The sequence below is a fragment of the Dermacentor silvarum genome, chromosome 10 (assembly GCF_013339745.2).
Source record: "Dermacentor silvarum isolate Dsil-2018 chromosome 10, BIME_Dsil_1.4, whole genome shotgun sequence".
Taxonomy (NCBI): domain Eukaryota; kingdom Metazoa; phylum Arthropoda; class Arachnida; order Ixodida; family Ixodidae; genus Dermacentor; species Dermacentor silvarum.
Window position 1 is genome coordinate 132,218,745 of NC_051163.1, and position 15,721 is coordinate 132,234,465.

The 15,721-nt window shown below is 47.0% G+C and overlaps 1 protein-coding gene across 1 annotated transcript in view; it reads left to right on the plus strand.

Annotated features, from left to right (window-relative positions):
- LOC119430943 (uncharacterized) overlaps positions 1-13,661 on the plus strand; it is a 125,650-nt gene extending 111,989 nt beyond the window's left edge. The window contains exons 10-11 of the mRNA XM_037698410.2: positions 7,903-8,180; positions 11,353-13,661. Of these exons, the coding sequence (XP_037554338.1) occupies positions 7,903-8,180; positions 11,353-11,730 (656 nt within the window). The 3' untranslated portion in view covers positions 11,731-13,661. The remainder of the gene's footprint in view (positions 1-7,902; positions 8,181-11,352) is intronic.
- Positions 13,662-15,721: the final 2,060 nt, after the last annotated feature.

Here is a 15,721-nt window from a genome sequence, read left to right on the forward strand (position 1 = left end):
ACCTGTGGTGGGGCTATTGGCAGGTTGCCGTAGATCCTATGGACCGCAAGAAGACCACTTTTGTGAAACGTGACAGGCTATACCAATTTAAAGTTATGCCCTTCGGTCTATGCAATGCACCAGCCACATTTGAGCGCATGCTGGATTCGCTCCTTTGTGGCTTCAAATGGTCGGCCTGCTTATGTTACCTAGATGACGTTATTGTATTCTCAACGACATTTGACAGTCATATTCAGCGCCTGTCGGCCATCCTCCAGGTGTTCCGCAGCGCCGGTCTTCAGCTTTACTCATCCAAGTGCCATTTTGGTCGCCGCGAAATAAGTGCTCGGCCACCTTGTTAATGGTGTAGGAATCCAACCTGACCCAGAAAAAATTCACGCCGTGAAGCATTTCCCTGCACCTTGCTCAACCAAAGACGTTCGCTCCTTCATTGGCTTATGTTCATACTTTCGTCGCTTTGTCAAAAATTTCGCTGACATCGCCTGTACCACTCACTGACCTTCTCAAGAAAGATACACCTTTCGTCTGGGGCCATCTAGAAGCTCATGCATTTTCTGCGCTTATCCGCCTTGTGATGACTTCTCCTCTGTTGGCGCACTTCGACCCATCTGCTCCTACGGAAGTTGGGGCGGATGCCAGTGGATACGGAATCAGAGCCGTCCTTGCCCAGTGCAAGCATGGTCGTGACTGCGTCATAGCGTACGCCAGCCGCCTGCTCTCTGCTCCAGAACGCAATTCCTCAATTACCGAGCGTGAATGCCTCACCCTTGTTTGAGCCATCTCCAAATTTCAGCCGTACCTCTCAAGGAAGACACACAAACAAATCAACCTAGCAAGTTCAACTGACCCAGACACCTAACACGACAAACATTCAGTTCTTAGCGCTGTGTCCCGTCCATTCCTTTCGCCGTCCGTGTGCTTCTGCGCTACTGTGTAAATAATGTCATACCAACTAGCCCACCAGTCTCGTTTTGAATCTGCAATGCTACCCGACCATGATTACCCTGAAAAGATGAGCAACTCGCGGCTAGTCTTCTACATGACAGGGTAAATACCCTGTAGTCTGTGTGCAAGAAATATTTTGACGACCTCCTTGTTGCCACCAGCAAAGCCATCAAACAGGTGGTGATGTTCACGAAGTTCTGCGTCAATGGGGGCCTCATTCCTCCTTCGGAGAAGCTCTTCTCGTTTGTATAGACACCCTTGAAACCACTGTTTTTGATGTGGTTCAGTTACAACGAGCTGCATAGTGACAGCTTGGAAGAGCTTGTCTACTGTCTGCACAAAAACGTCATATTGGGCTGCGCACTGCATGGCCCCAGTCTTGCCAACAAAATTACAAAATTATTTTTGGTCAACCGTTTTACCTTCTACATGAAGGCACTCAACAAAGAGAGAGTCTTCCCATGAAAAGAAGAAGCACCTGAAGCTCAGTCGCGTCACTTAGCAGAGAATAACATAAGGCTGACAACGTTTTGTTTGAACTGTTTGTGAACAATTTAAAGCATTTTTTTTTCTCGTGAGAAAAAAAAGCACCAGCTCCGGTGCGTCGCATAGCAAGAAATAATCGATGATGGAGAATCGTTTGTTTTAAACGGATTGTGAGCCACTCTTCAAAAATAAGTTCTTTGCATAAACAGTGCGTCAAAAAATAAAATGTTTGCTTCCGAGGTACCACTGGGAATTTTCTTGCTTTGCGTTCGATAAGGTGTCAGCCGGAGTAAATTGCCTAAAGCAAGCTACATTCTACCATCGACGTGCGCTCAATCGGATTGTTACCTTGGCGCCTTTCAATTACCAAATGACTAGCATAGCCACTCTATCGCCATTTGTCGCCTTGCACGAGCGAAAATATATATTGTGAAACTTTTTAATTATTGCATATTCGGCTGTGCGTGCGGACGATCGCATTCCACGCAGCGCCCTTGCACTGCGGCTGCTGGCCGCCGTCGCGGCCGACGTGATGATGATGATGATTTATTGGCATCCCCTTTGAAACGGGGCGGCGATAAATAGTCACCTAGCCTGCTTGATTTAATCAGGTATACTATATATGTTCTTTATCTAGCATTTTTGTATACCTCTCATTATTTTTATTTTTCAAAAAATTACCTTGTACCGCTACCTATGACTTTAAGAGATCAGGTCGTATCCATCTTTTCCCTGCTTTTTTTTTCCACCAGTGCTCTAATCGTCTCTTGCTTATCTCTACGGCTGATCTGTTGATGTTTCCATCCACTTTAAACCCAAGCACTTCTGGTAGTTGCACGTTACCTACGGTTCTCGCTGGGTGGATCCCGTCGCATTCCATTAGGATGTGCTGAGTGGTCTCTGGATCTTTACTGCAGCATACACGTCTCATCTAGTTCCGAATATTTGCTCCGGTATGTTTCGGTCCTTAGGCAACCGGCTCGAGCCTCAAATAGCAAGGCACTGCCCTTTGTGTTATCATACAGATTTTCCCTTCTAATTTCTTTCTTCTTGTTCTTGTAAATCTCCATTGTCCTTCTTGTTTCCATTCTTTGCATCCAATTCACGGTCTCTATTTCTCTCACTTTCTTTGTGATGACTCCTGGTTGTCTATTTACAGTTTCGATTATCCTGTACTTGGTTGCCAACTTCCTTGACCTCTTCCTCCATTCTGTGTCCACGCTTTTCATGTAGAGATACTTGTGCACTTTAGCCGCCCATTTATTTTCGTCCATGTTCCTGAGCCTTTCTTCAAAACTAATTTTGCTCTGTGCTTTTCTGACTTCAAAAGAGGCCCAACCCATGTCACCTTGCACTGCTTCGTTTGTGGTATTACCGTGGGCTCCCAAAGCCAACCGGCCTACTGATCTTTTGTTAACTTCCAAACCCGACAAAATATCCGATTTTAAGCATAGAATGGCGTTGCGAACGTTAGCGCTGGCAACATTGCTCATTTACAGATTCCACACACCACCTCACACTTACCGTGGCCCCACTGTGCTCTGTGTTTCATTATTGCTGCATTCTGCTTACCCTTTATTTTCAGATTATCTTGGTGGTTGCTTGAGTAATTCTTTCCTTCGTTTATATGTATGCCGAGGTACTTATATTGCTTCACTATGGGTATTACTTGCTGTTGAATTGACACCACTAAGCTACTCGTCTCTTCATTAAAGATCATAATTCCTGATTTCCCTGTGCTAAACTTAAGGCCTAGATTTGTCGCTGCATTCCCACAGATATTTGCAAGTATCTGTAAATCTTTTTTATTGTCCGCTAGTAGCACATTGTCGTCTGCGTACATCAGTCCAGGGACCTTCTGTTGCACCATTTGTCCATTACGTGTGTAGGATAAATCAAAACCTAATTCGCTGTTTTCCAGTCGCCTTTCTATACCCTTGACGTAAAGCGTGAACAACAATGGTGACAGAGGGCATCCTTGCTTCAATCCTTGGTGAATTCCCACCATTGCATGTCCTTTTCGACCTTCCCATACCACTTGTACTTGGTTGTCTCTACAGTGGAATCTCGATGATACGATCACGGCTAATGCGAATTTCCGGATGATACGAATTTTTCTGTGGTCCCGGCCGTGCCCCATTACTTTGCAACGTACTAGAGAATGGTTGTTACGAATCGATTTCCGGCCCGCGTCGGTTGATACGAATAAACGCCGCCCCACCGACGGCCGCGAAAGAAAACAGCGCGCAGTCACGCGCTTTCTCCCTTTCTCTTTTGGCGCGGAGGTGCAGACGCGGCGCCAGCGCGCGTTCCTCCTCGCACTCCGGACCGGTTCTGTCTGGCCCGCCGAGCGCAAGCATGACCTCCGCGGGGCCCCCTCGCCCCTCTGCCAAGACTGCGGCGCTTCTGAAATGCTGCAGCACCTACTCTGTGAGTGCCCTGCTTTCTCGACGGCGCGCCACCCTCGCCCGCATGTACCGCGCGCACGGCTTGCCCTGTTCAACAACAGAGGAAATCTTGCACCACTTGGGCTGCACGTCAAGTCACGCGAAGCTAGTGAGCTTCGCTGACGACACCGGCCTGACTAACCGAGTGTAAATCTTGACCCGCCCCCTTTGCACGCATCCGGCGCTCCGGGTACTGCTGCTGCTGCGCTCGCAATCTCTCTCTCCTCTCTTCTAACTCTCAACCCCCATCCCCCCTGTGCAACGCGGTTGAGGTGTCCTCTATTGAGAGACAGTTATCGCGTTGCACTTAACCCAACTTTTCACCCCTTTCCACAACAATCTCCATGCGCCGGACCGCGCGGAGGCCGCGTCTAGGCGCGGAGTTTCAAGCGGTGGCACTTTTGTGCTTTTCCCCACGCAGACATGGGGAAGCACAGCCGTCGCAGCGAGCGAAGGTTCGTGCGGTCTATCGCTTCAATGGAAACTGAGCTGCGTAAGCACAGCGCATACAAAGGTCAGAGCCCTGCCGTGTGGAGATCGCTTTCAAGATGTGCGCGCGACAACACCAACAGCCAGCACAGGCGCAAAGTACAAGGACGCATTTGTTGGCAGAGTAAAAGCTGCCCTCGCTCCCTCCCGTGCTGCCTTACCGCTTTGCTCCTTTCGCGTTGGAGATTGCGTCGCCAGTTACCCTTGTCCCCGGTTGCAAGATATGCATTTGGTGCCGCAGCACAGCGTTGCCCCCCCCCCCCTTCCCCTCCCTCCCATGCCCCCACGGCCTTTCGCGCGACGGTTGTCGCGTTTGCACTTCACTGCGCGCTCGCTCTCCGCAAAGGCGCGCGTCCGCCGCGCGCTTTCACTTGCACACACTGCGCGTGGCGATGATTTTATCATCCTTGGACTTATGCTCCACGTCTCATGCTCCTCCTCCGCATCGCCCTTGTTGATCTCCTCTCCCATCGGTGGGCGCACCTCGTTGAGAAGCGTGCTCGCTACCGCCCTTGTCGGCGAGATTTTACCGCGGAAGCCACATTATAAACCGGTATTTCATCTCGCACGGCTGCCCTGTAAGCGGTTTGCGTATACATGGAGTTCTATATAACTGAACAAGTAACTCAGCGCAATATAAAAGACAGACACAAGAAAGGGACAAACAAGGACAAGCAAAGACAAACGGGAGTCGGAAAAGGCTGCGTTGTAGCCAGTTCTGTACTATAAACGGTTACGTTGTAAGTGATCTATACTGTAAATGCTTTTTACGTATGTGGGCCTGAGTTTTACGTATGCGACCTCTGACTCTTTTTTTAGCTAGTTTTAATTGTGTTTCGATGATACGAATTTCGGCTAATACGAATATTTTTCGTGACCCCGTGAGATTCGTATCATCGAGATTCCACTTTATATATCTCCCTCAGCAGCTCCACGAAATTGTCATCTATACGTTCGTATTGAAGAATATCCCACAATTCCCTGTCTACGTTGTCATAAGCTCCTTTAATATCTATAAATGCTATCCATAAAGGTCTTTTCTGAGCTACTGAAATCTCTATGCACTCAGTTAGTACAAACATATTATCCTCTAAGCGTCTGCCTGGGCTGAACCCATTCTGTAGTTCCCCCAATACATCGTTATTCTCCACCCACTTCGACAGTTCTAATTCTATGGCTTGCATTGCCATTCTATATATCACCGACGTTACTGTAACTGGCCTGTACGAGCTCGTCTTATCCTTATCTCCTTTGCCTTTGTCGATGAGATTCATCCTGCTTTCACGCCATCCAACGGGAATTTTCTTTGTTCTAACCACTTCCTCTATGGCATCAGTTAGCGGTGCCTTGCTTTTTGGACCGATGTTTTTGATTAGCTGTATTGGGATTTCATCGGGTCCTGCTGCCGTGTTGTTAGGGGCATTTGCTGCTGCCTTTTCTCAATAAAAGCTTTCTAAGCTAAATTTTGATCTCTCAGGCTTTTCTGTGTTGCTGGATCTGTTGTTTGAACTATGCTTTTTCTCGTGCCGATGTTATATAATAACGTCTGTGATGTACCGCAGTGCGTCTCCTTCATAGATGTTACCGTGTTCATCCCTTATAGCCGTTTGCGAGTTTTTAGTTGGAGCTCCGAGTGCTTTTATATGGTTACAGAATCTTTTTGGGGCGCCTTTGTCTCTTTTGTGAATACAACCATCGGAGTACGCACAAGATGCCATCGAAAGGGCGCACGCTGCGCGTCATATCGCGCGCGACCGCCTCCAGATGTTGCAGGTGTCACAGAAGAACCGTTGCGATTGCCGTCACAAGGATGTATATTACGCTCCTGGATCATTAGTGCTGCCCGAGGGACCAAACTGCAGTTGGTATGCGTTGCGCTCAGTTCAGCCTATACACTTGATTGCATGCGTAGTCTCTATTTAATTGTCTACGGGTACGAAAATATCAAAGGCGAGCTTCCCGCTACGGCATACTGCCCGACAACCCCACCGGCTAGGCCTAACCACCGGCTAGGCCTAATGGTGGCAACTTGTTCCGCAGTCGCCATGTTTTCGACAGCGTGCATACGCTGATCAGTCCGAGAAATCAGATTAGACGGTGTACTACACCTGAAATTTCGGTTGCCGTCGTATTTAAAAAAATTATTATTACAATGTCTGCTTCATGCCAGGACTGCAGGTACTTGGAGATTAACCTTTCAACATTCGTAATATAAATGGATGCAAAACTCCTGGTTGCACGCTTCTATTCTCGGATATGCGAAGCTGCTTGGTCTGCATGTTTTGCATTATGTGCAGGCCTTGAAAATCGTTGTTTTGGTTATAGTGCGGATATTCGTGATTCCGGTGACTTACGTTATAAGTGGTCTACACTGTACATGGCTTGTCAGCACACACTCTCCTGGCGCTTAGGTGCCTCCAGTGGTAACTCCCGTAGCGCAGCGTCTGTCATGGCGGTGCTCGGGTAAATGTGATTGCATCAAGCACACATTGTCTCCTGATAGGACTGACTTATCTCGATTCATGGGTCAATCCCATCGCCAAACTTTCAACAGAGCAATTAATGGGGCTAGTTGGTTCATTTTGTTTGCTTTTAAGAACATGCTGACATAAAAGCACTACATAAAGAAACAAAATGGGAACAAGTTGACAGGGCAAATCACGACTAACTGGTTTTTTTTAGTATGTTTGGGCCATAAATCAACGGAATATCAGACACGCGTACAGCATATTTTTCTTCCACGCTCCAGCAATGAAATCCATTTCCACGTGCGACAAACAGATAGATGGTACACTCAGACGTTTTTATGCTCCCTGTGAAGCCATGACTGCGTATTCGGAGACTATTCCTTCCTTGTCGTTCGGAGACTATTCCTTCCTTGTTGGTCTTTTGTTCGCTCTAAAATTTTTGTTTTGGAAGACTCTGGTGTGCATAAGCATAGAAAACAGTGCATAGCTAGGTTATTGAAGTGAGTTACTTGCTTATAATTATTGTTAGGCTCCCTTAAAATTGTTGTTAGGCTGACTTAAAATTGTTTTTATGCTCATAAAAACAATTATCAGCAAGTAACTTACCCTGGAAACCTAGCTACGTACTGTAATCGATGCATGCACACTTAAGTCTTCCAAACTATGTTTGGCGCTTGTGAAAATTGATGTCAATGCTGGAGTGCGGAAGATAGATATATGGTGTATTGGGGGTGTGTGCTGTTCTATTGATTTCTTGCCTATCATGTACCCATATAAGTTGGACAAGCGTACGAAAAATAAACAGTTGTTAGTCGTGCTTTGTCCTGCCAACTCTTGTTTCCATCTTGTTTCTTCGTGTTGTGCTTTTTAAGTCAACGCGTTTTAAAAGAAATCCAAACTTACAGTCAGTGCTCGTGCTGTGTCGTCTTTCTTTAGCTTCCAGTCTGTTTCATTCGCTGTGTAAGTAAAGACGCGAGTTTACCGATCGCCCAACCAGCTGTGGTTTGTCAGTTGTGACACTTGGCTTGATGAAAGCGTGCATCATGTTGACTGTGCCTTCCGTGCAGTGGTGAAAGTGGTGTACTCGCGTGACAGCGAGCCCCACGTGGCAGTGGTGTCCCAGCTGTGTGAACTGCTCCGGAGAGAGCTGGGCGTGAGGGTCGAGTGGGACGAGGCGGCCGTGGGTCAGGCGCACGTCACGCACGACTGGGCTATGGCCATGGCACAGCTGCCGTGTCCCCACTTCAACCCTGCTGCCATGGTGACCACAACTGCCCCCGTGAAGATGCTGGTGCTCGAATCGGATGGCGCACTGCTCAAGCACCAGGCCTACCGACAGCACAAGGTGCGTTAAACAAGCCACTCTTCCTGTCCACTCATTGGTGGAGGAGGCCAACTGCAATGATGAAAATTTCACTTTGGCTGAACTCAATGAGTAGTACAGAACATCAATGAGTAGTACAGTAAAACCGGAATAACTCGATCTTGGGTTATTTGAAAATAATTTAATTTGTAGAATTTGGGCAGTTCCGTAATCTGCAATGCGAGATATACCGGATAATCTGAAAAGCTTGCACGCATCCGTACGGATAATTCATAGTTTCCGGTTGTGGATCCTGAGATCGGCATGCTGCTACGTACTTACAGCTACGCATATCTCGGAGGCACTGTCAGAAATGTGGCAATCGGGACATATTTCTAGCTTCTGCAATTGCTTTCATAAGAAGATTTAATACGCGTCCTAATCACAGCCGCGACACTTCCAAGTCCGATTTCAAAGGCCGTGCATTTATGTACTGCAAGTGCCTGAAGCAATAAACGTTACTAGATAGCAAAAATGACACACCATCGATTGAGCAAGCACTAGGTTCCGCGAGGTGGGTGCTGATGAGCCTACTGCTATGCGAAGTTTGCATTGTGTGGTGGTAGATTTTAATTTTATGCATTTTTGCCTGCTACAAAAGCGTGAGTGAGAGCATTATCATGAGTAGTAAACGTGCCACTTTTTCTTTCCCGTTTCTAGTTTTTCTCGTGTAAATACCATACCAGCTGCGTAGCATGTGTTGTCACGTTTTCTCCATTGCCAGTGTGTTACGTGCGTACAATTCCCTACGACGTTAAAAATCTCAGCCACGTGCGTGTTTTTGCTAGTGTACGAAAATGGTGACGAGAGTGACGGACTGCACCGACTACATAAACATAAAAGCAGACGTGCAGACATTCTATGCTAACGGGGAGGACAAAGTCACCGACAGTGTGCCAGTAGGCACACTGCAGCAATTGTTGTCAAGTTCCTGAACATTGTCTGCAGCTTTATTGAGTGTAACGGCGGTGACTGTGAGATGCAGTGATTGATTAACCCTTTGCGGGTCGAATTTTTTTGCCAAATGCGACCCCCCAGGGTCGATTTTTTTTATTGCTGATTTAAATTCTTCGAAAGAAGCTATTTCGAAAAAAAAATGGTCGTAATTTTTTTTAAAGTGACAGTAAAGTGAGGAAAAAATCGTTTGTGTTGTAAAATACACAATGTTTATTCATGAATAAGAAGATAAACGCACTGAAGAATGGTTGTGTGCACGTCCGGAAACCGAAACAAGTGAGAAGCCTTCGTCCTGTCGCCAACAAGGTCCGATAGAGCTTTTGTGGCAAAAAAGGAAACGCAAAAACGGCAGCATCGTTTGTGTATACGCCCCTGCCTGGGAACAGGTGTAATCGCGTCGCGGTGGGCGTAAACAATCGAGTAACAAGAGGTCACCCTTTGAGAGATTTGAAACCAGATAGCCATCAGTTTAGCGCGTGCAACAAGTGGGATCCTCCGCAGGAGAAAACCGTAACTTGCCGCCAGTGCCGCGCGCGCACGCGCCTGCATGTGCAAGCGATAGCTGACGCGCCGTTGCCATAAAAAAAATGGAGAGGCATTGGCACAAGTAAAAAATTCCACATGTTCCCGTCAAGGGGCAGCACATACCAAGCGAAAGAAATAATCGAAAGAATTGCGCACTTGTCGCCGCCGCGCGAGCGATAGCCGACGTGCCGTTGACATAAAAAAAAAAAAAACCCCGGAGAGGCATTGCCGCAAGTAAAAAATTCCACGTGTTTCCGTCGAGTGGCAGCACATGCCAAGCGTAAGTAATGATCGAAAGAGGCACGCTTTTTAAATGTATAAGCGATACCGTACATGTACGCCATTGACCATGTTGAGGGTATTCGCGGAGGCCGTACATGTACGGTATTGACCCTGAAAGGGTTAATGGGCTAGCAATCATGACCCTTGCTGCAGCAAACTACCATACCAAGCAGTCCCGCATCAATGATTACTTAAAGTAGTCCTGCTACACAGAAAATAAATGTGACATGCATGTGTTGCGCAGTTTTGCCCTTCTGTTTCCGAGTTGTTCTTTTCTGGTCATGTAATTAAAGAATCTGCTGAATTTGGAAGATTTTTTGTGTTTCGGCAGACTTCGAGTTAACAAGGTTTTACTGTACATACCACGGAAGCAGTCGTGGCAAAGCGGCAGAGCCTAATTTTCGTATGAGCAGCCTTGAAATAGCACCTAACCTGATGATGCGTGCACATGGTGGTTAGTGGATATGACACTCAACCTGTTCTTAGTGCATGCTTGCACCATTGCCGGTGCCCAAGTGACTCGAGAGAGAAAAAAAAATCGCAGCTGGCTCTCTGCAACAGTAATTTTATGCAGTTTACGCACTTTATACTCTAACGTCATGGGAAAGTACGCGTGCGGATGCTGTGGTGCACAGGAGAGTCCAAGTGAAGAAGGAGCGGCCGGCAATTTGGTCCGCTGTGGAGATGCGCGACTCTCGCTCGTCCCCTGATGTTGTTTTCTCCACGTAGTTCGCGTCTCCTGTAGTCCGGCTTCTCTGCATGGCTAAGCGCCGGAGGCGGTCGTAGTGGTTGCGGTGCATTGTGAGAGATAGCGCGAGTGTCGCGATGCTAACGGCACCGAACGGCGGGGTGACTTGTAGAAGAAGGTCGAAAGTGCTCGCTCTTTGGCTTGGGATCGGCGACCAACACGCACGAACGCTTCGTGTGTGTGCCGGCCAGCTTCGCGGGACCGTCTCGCGAGGCTAAGAGCAGGACACCGGTATGGACGAACACGGATCGTTCGAATGCGCCACCGTTCGCGTAACCGTACACGTGAACGACTAGGGGATGGTATCATAGCATGGGGCGAACATATTCACTCGCTATCCGGTCGCGGTGAGTCGGACTTCCTTGATTTGTCGCGCGCCCATGTGAATGTTCTGTTGGTAGTAATTCGGCTAATGTGTATTAGTGTACAAAAGGTGCAATAAATGCTCTTTTGATTGTTTACACTACTGTGTTGTCGTTCCTTTGTCCCAAGAGCACATGCGAGACCCCACACCACATAGTGGGGCGTAATGTCGAATTCGTGTGTTGCTGCCTGTCTTTGGTTTCGCTGTGTGTGGGGGCCATTTACTACATTTCTACATTTCAGCCATTTACTACTTTTCAAAACTACATTTCTCTGCAGGACTTGGGCCAGGTGAGTGAGAGCAACATTGACGAGCTGTACCACACAACGTATGCGGCACTGCTTTCGAACCACGCGCAAGCACTCGGCGACTACTGCCACATCGTGGTGGCTCGCCTGCCATACACTACGCTGCCCGATCGTCTCGACCTGGTGCCCGAGAAACGGTACCTGCTGCCACAACACCTGCAGCCGCTGCTGGAGGCCCTGCTGCACGGGACGACGCTGCCAGAGAGTCGCGCTGACGTGGCACTTCACTCGGAGGCATGCAGCCGCTTCAGCAGTGCTCTGGCCAATGCCGGCAACACCCACGAGGAGAAAGGGTTCGCGAAGGACAGTGTCTGTGGGAAACTGCGAGCCATGCTTGCCCAGACGTGACTGCATCGTTGCTCCGGTGGAACTCGGCTTGAAGCGTGTGCCAACGTGACACTTCTCTAGAATGTGTGAAGTCATTTGTACAGTGCCTGTGGTGGTCAGAGTATGAAGGAAAGGCTTTGCGTTGGACAGAGTACACAGAAAACTGAAACTGTTCTTCAAAGTTCGTGATGGGCGGAGGCCGGACGACACAGTGCTTGGGCTTGGCTCCGTTCTGGCATGCACGGCGTGAACTGTTGATGGGTTTCCTTCAAAATACCGTTTTCTTTTAGTTTCCTCTAAATGGCTCTTTTACCTAAAGGCAGAAAGGTCTGTAGAGAAACTCCTCGTGGACCATTTTCCAGGCGCTATCGGAAAGTGCATACGAAATGTGCTGCTTAAAGAGTGGCTCTTCAGGGAGCCTGGAAACACTTTTTGAACGTAGTAAGAAAACGTTGCCAATCTGTCGTTGCCGATCTTTCACATGTGAGCCAAATATTACTGCGCTGCATGCAACAAGGAATTTACAGTCTCGTGTCAAGAACGGCGAAAAATTGCTTGTTCTCGCTTCCGCAATGCCGCCATGCAGTGTCATTGAAAGCACCTGGCCCACCAACACCAGTGATGGAAGTGCTTCTCCAATTGCTCCAAATTTCTCCAAAAGATAAATGCTGCTACGTGCTGCTCCAAACTGTAATTTTTGTTACTAACTGCTCTGAACCTGCTTTGAAACGGCGATGCGAAATTGAAGACGAGCAACTTTAACCGTGTGACCAACCGGTGAGCCCTAAAGAAACCAAAAACAAGCTGTATACTATCATTTTCAAAAACGCAGTGAAGCCAATCGTAGCATCGGCTGCAGTCGGGCCCACTGAGGCATCTTTCATGACGCACGTGGATGATGGTCTCCGTGGTGCCTATGGCACCCATTTCTGCCACATGTACTGGTATTTTAACCCTTTGCAGTCCGTTGTCGGGCAGGGCTCGACAATGCAATACAGCCGTAGCGGTCCGCTGTCGGGCACCGACAAGGGTGTTCGGGGGTTAAATTTCGTGGTTTTTCTCACTGTGATTCGTGCGCATTCTTTGTATACATGATGTGCCATCTCTTGAGGAATAAATAAACTTTGTTTGGTTAAGTTTACTTCTTTTTGCACTAGGGTGCAGCGCAATGTTCAGGACGGTTTCTGGATACCAGAGCGTTCTCACTTGCATGCGGAACCACACGTTCGCGCGGTTCGCTGAGAAGCATGACCACTTTTTCACCACGTGTGTTTTACGGTCGTGCATTTAGTAAAAACTTCTAGAGGTTTCCATTGTGAATAGCTTTATTTTGAGGCGCACACAGCTGCAGAATCATGGTGATAAAGAACAGCGACACCTGCAGTACCACCGTAACTTCATCCAACAGCTGGTAGGTGAGGTAAGGGCTAGAGCCGAAAAGCGGGGCCCCTTTGTGCGGAAGGAGTGCGAGGAAAGGCTAGATGGGAGGAGCCATTTCATCTGCAAGCTCCCAGGTCGAAGCAGCAAGGACTGTGCTGTTTGTAGCGATCGAAAAACAAACGGAGGCAGGAGGGAAACAGTTTTTTTCTACAAAACCTGCAGTAACAACCCTGGCCTGCACCCAGGAAAATGTTTCGAGCGGTATCACACGCTGCTCAAATATCAGTAGAGGAGAGAGGGGTTGCCTGCAGAATGGAAAATAAAAAATAAAAGTCCTGTGAGTTTTTCTTCCACATTTTGTGGTTTTCTTCGCGGTGCCACAAACTGGCAAAATAGTTTCGGACCATGACAGCCAGAAAGTGGGTAAAAGTTTCGAACTGCAACGGTTAAATATATAGCTTATTTTACGGCTCGTTCGATAAACATTTATCTTCTTAATTGTTTGTTTCTTGCAATTTGTGTTGAATATTGTATGTGCAAAGTGTTTCATAATAAATATTAATAGTTATGAGACGCTTCGGCGATGCTTTAAACTCCAGTAATCGAATCTCAGATTTTGCCATCTGCTACGAAAACACCGATAGCTGCTCCAAACTATCATTTTTTTTTCTGCTCAGAAAACACTTATGGCTGCTCCAAAGTGTCATTTTTTCTGCTCCGAAATCTGCTCCAAGAAGTAAAATGTCGCTTCCATCACAGCAATGCTATTGGCCGATTTCGTGATAGCGAGAGCATTCTCAGTAATACATAATTGCTAGGTTTGCGTTAAATAAATGACAAAATATGTCATGATCTCAAAAAAAGAGAAAAATCATTTCACCTTTCCACTGCGGGTGGTCTCAGAGATGGCAGCGGCCTTTTTGCGACAAGGCTTTTCGCCACTGTGGCACTCAACTTTTGGCAAGGGCTTTGTTCTCTTGGCCTCTCCTCTGTGTAGCTTCCAGCGTGCTAGCGAAAATGAAAAGAGAGAGAAATCCAGGTATTGGTGCGATAACTCTAACTATAGTTAAAGGATTCGCAAAATGTTTTCCGCCTGAGATTCGTAAGACATCCTTTATAAATGAGGCCATTCCATGAATAGTTAGAGAAGTGTTTCAGGGCCCCTTTAACTGTCGAACAATACCTGTTGGTGCACATGCGAGAGTTGTCATGACCTAGTCTTCATGGCAGTTGTGTCGAATAACAATGCTTTTGCAAGTTCTCGAGTGAAGTTTAAAACAGCTAGAGATCAGTGCATCTGCAGCCAGACGCACAAGTGAAAAGTTGGTAGATGTATTCGTTCAGTTGCAGCAGAGTTTTCTGTGTAGCATCGTAGTCGAATGTTATAACCAAGTCACGTCTGACACAAACATACCTTTGTGATATCCAACATTCATTATAAGCATACACGCTGCTACAGTCAAACCTGCATGCACCAAGCTCGAAAAATATGCGAATTATTTCAATATAGAGTCAACTTCCATTAATTCAATACTGATGAGACTGATGAAACTGGTCATATTATCCAGTGGGTCAAATTAAGCAACACAAAAAAAACGCTTGGAATTTGCTTGGCAAAAAAAACGCTTGGCAGTATTTGAGTTTAATGTTAGTGTCGCCGCAATACAACCTCCTTATGTGGTGAAACATACCAAGCAGAGAAAGGTGCCGCTGTTACGGGACATAGCACATGTTCGTTAATTTACACGCACGTGCGCTGTCTCCAGTCGCAGTATGAGCACTAACAGGCCTAATGAGTTACTGGCAGGCCTTCAGAGTTTTGGTTGATCCCGGCTCTTTTGTTGGCTTTAAACGTCCCCTTGACTTTCAGAGCTTTTTTCATTTTACTGCCTTCCCTTTTCGCTAGCTTTCCCAAAACACAGATAGTTTTTCTACGCTTCTCGGTGCATGGCACGCGCTCATATTAAAAAAATGCCTACTAGGCCCTGTTAACAGTCTTGTATACAAGACTCGCATGGCGGGTGAAATGAAGGTGCAAATCGCCATAGTAACGTCAAACACAGCTCTGAATGGCTGCCAGTATGCTCATTAGGCGTCTAAGTGCTCGTTCTGTGACCAGAGACAGCACGTGCGCACCTTTATAATTGAGGAATGCATACAATGTCCCACTACAGTGGCCCCTTTCCATTCTTGGTATGCTTCACCGCATAACGCGACTGTATTGCGGCGAAGTTAATCAGTTATCTTTGAATTATCTGGCTTAGGCTTATATTGAGATAGAAATAACGGAAGTTTGGGCCGGCCGGGACTGTGGTCGGGATTGAAATAACCAAAAAACTGATTTAACAGGAGTCGAATTAACAGAAGTATACTGTATTCTGTAATGTGATATAAAACTTCTAAAGAATTTGACAACATACAAAATGCTTCAAATAAAAATACTAAAAATACACCGCAGGCATATTATTGCAAAAAATAGTGTCTGATCACCTTTTCTTAATATTTTATTTTCAGAGGATTGTTCTAAGCACACTTTTTGCTGTTGTTGAGTGAGTTGGAGCAGCTGAGCCCACAGCGTTCTATTGTGTAGCAGCAAACAATGCTCAGTCGATGAAGTGCGCCAGAACACATG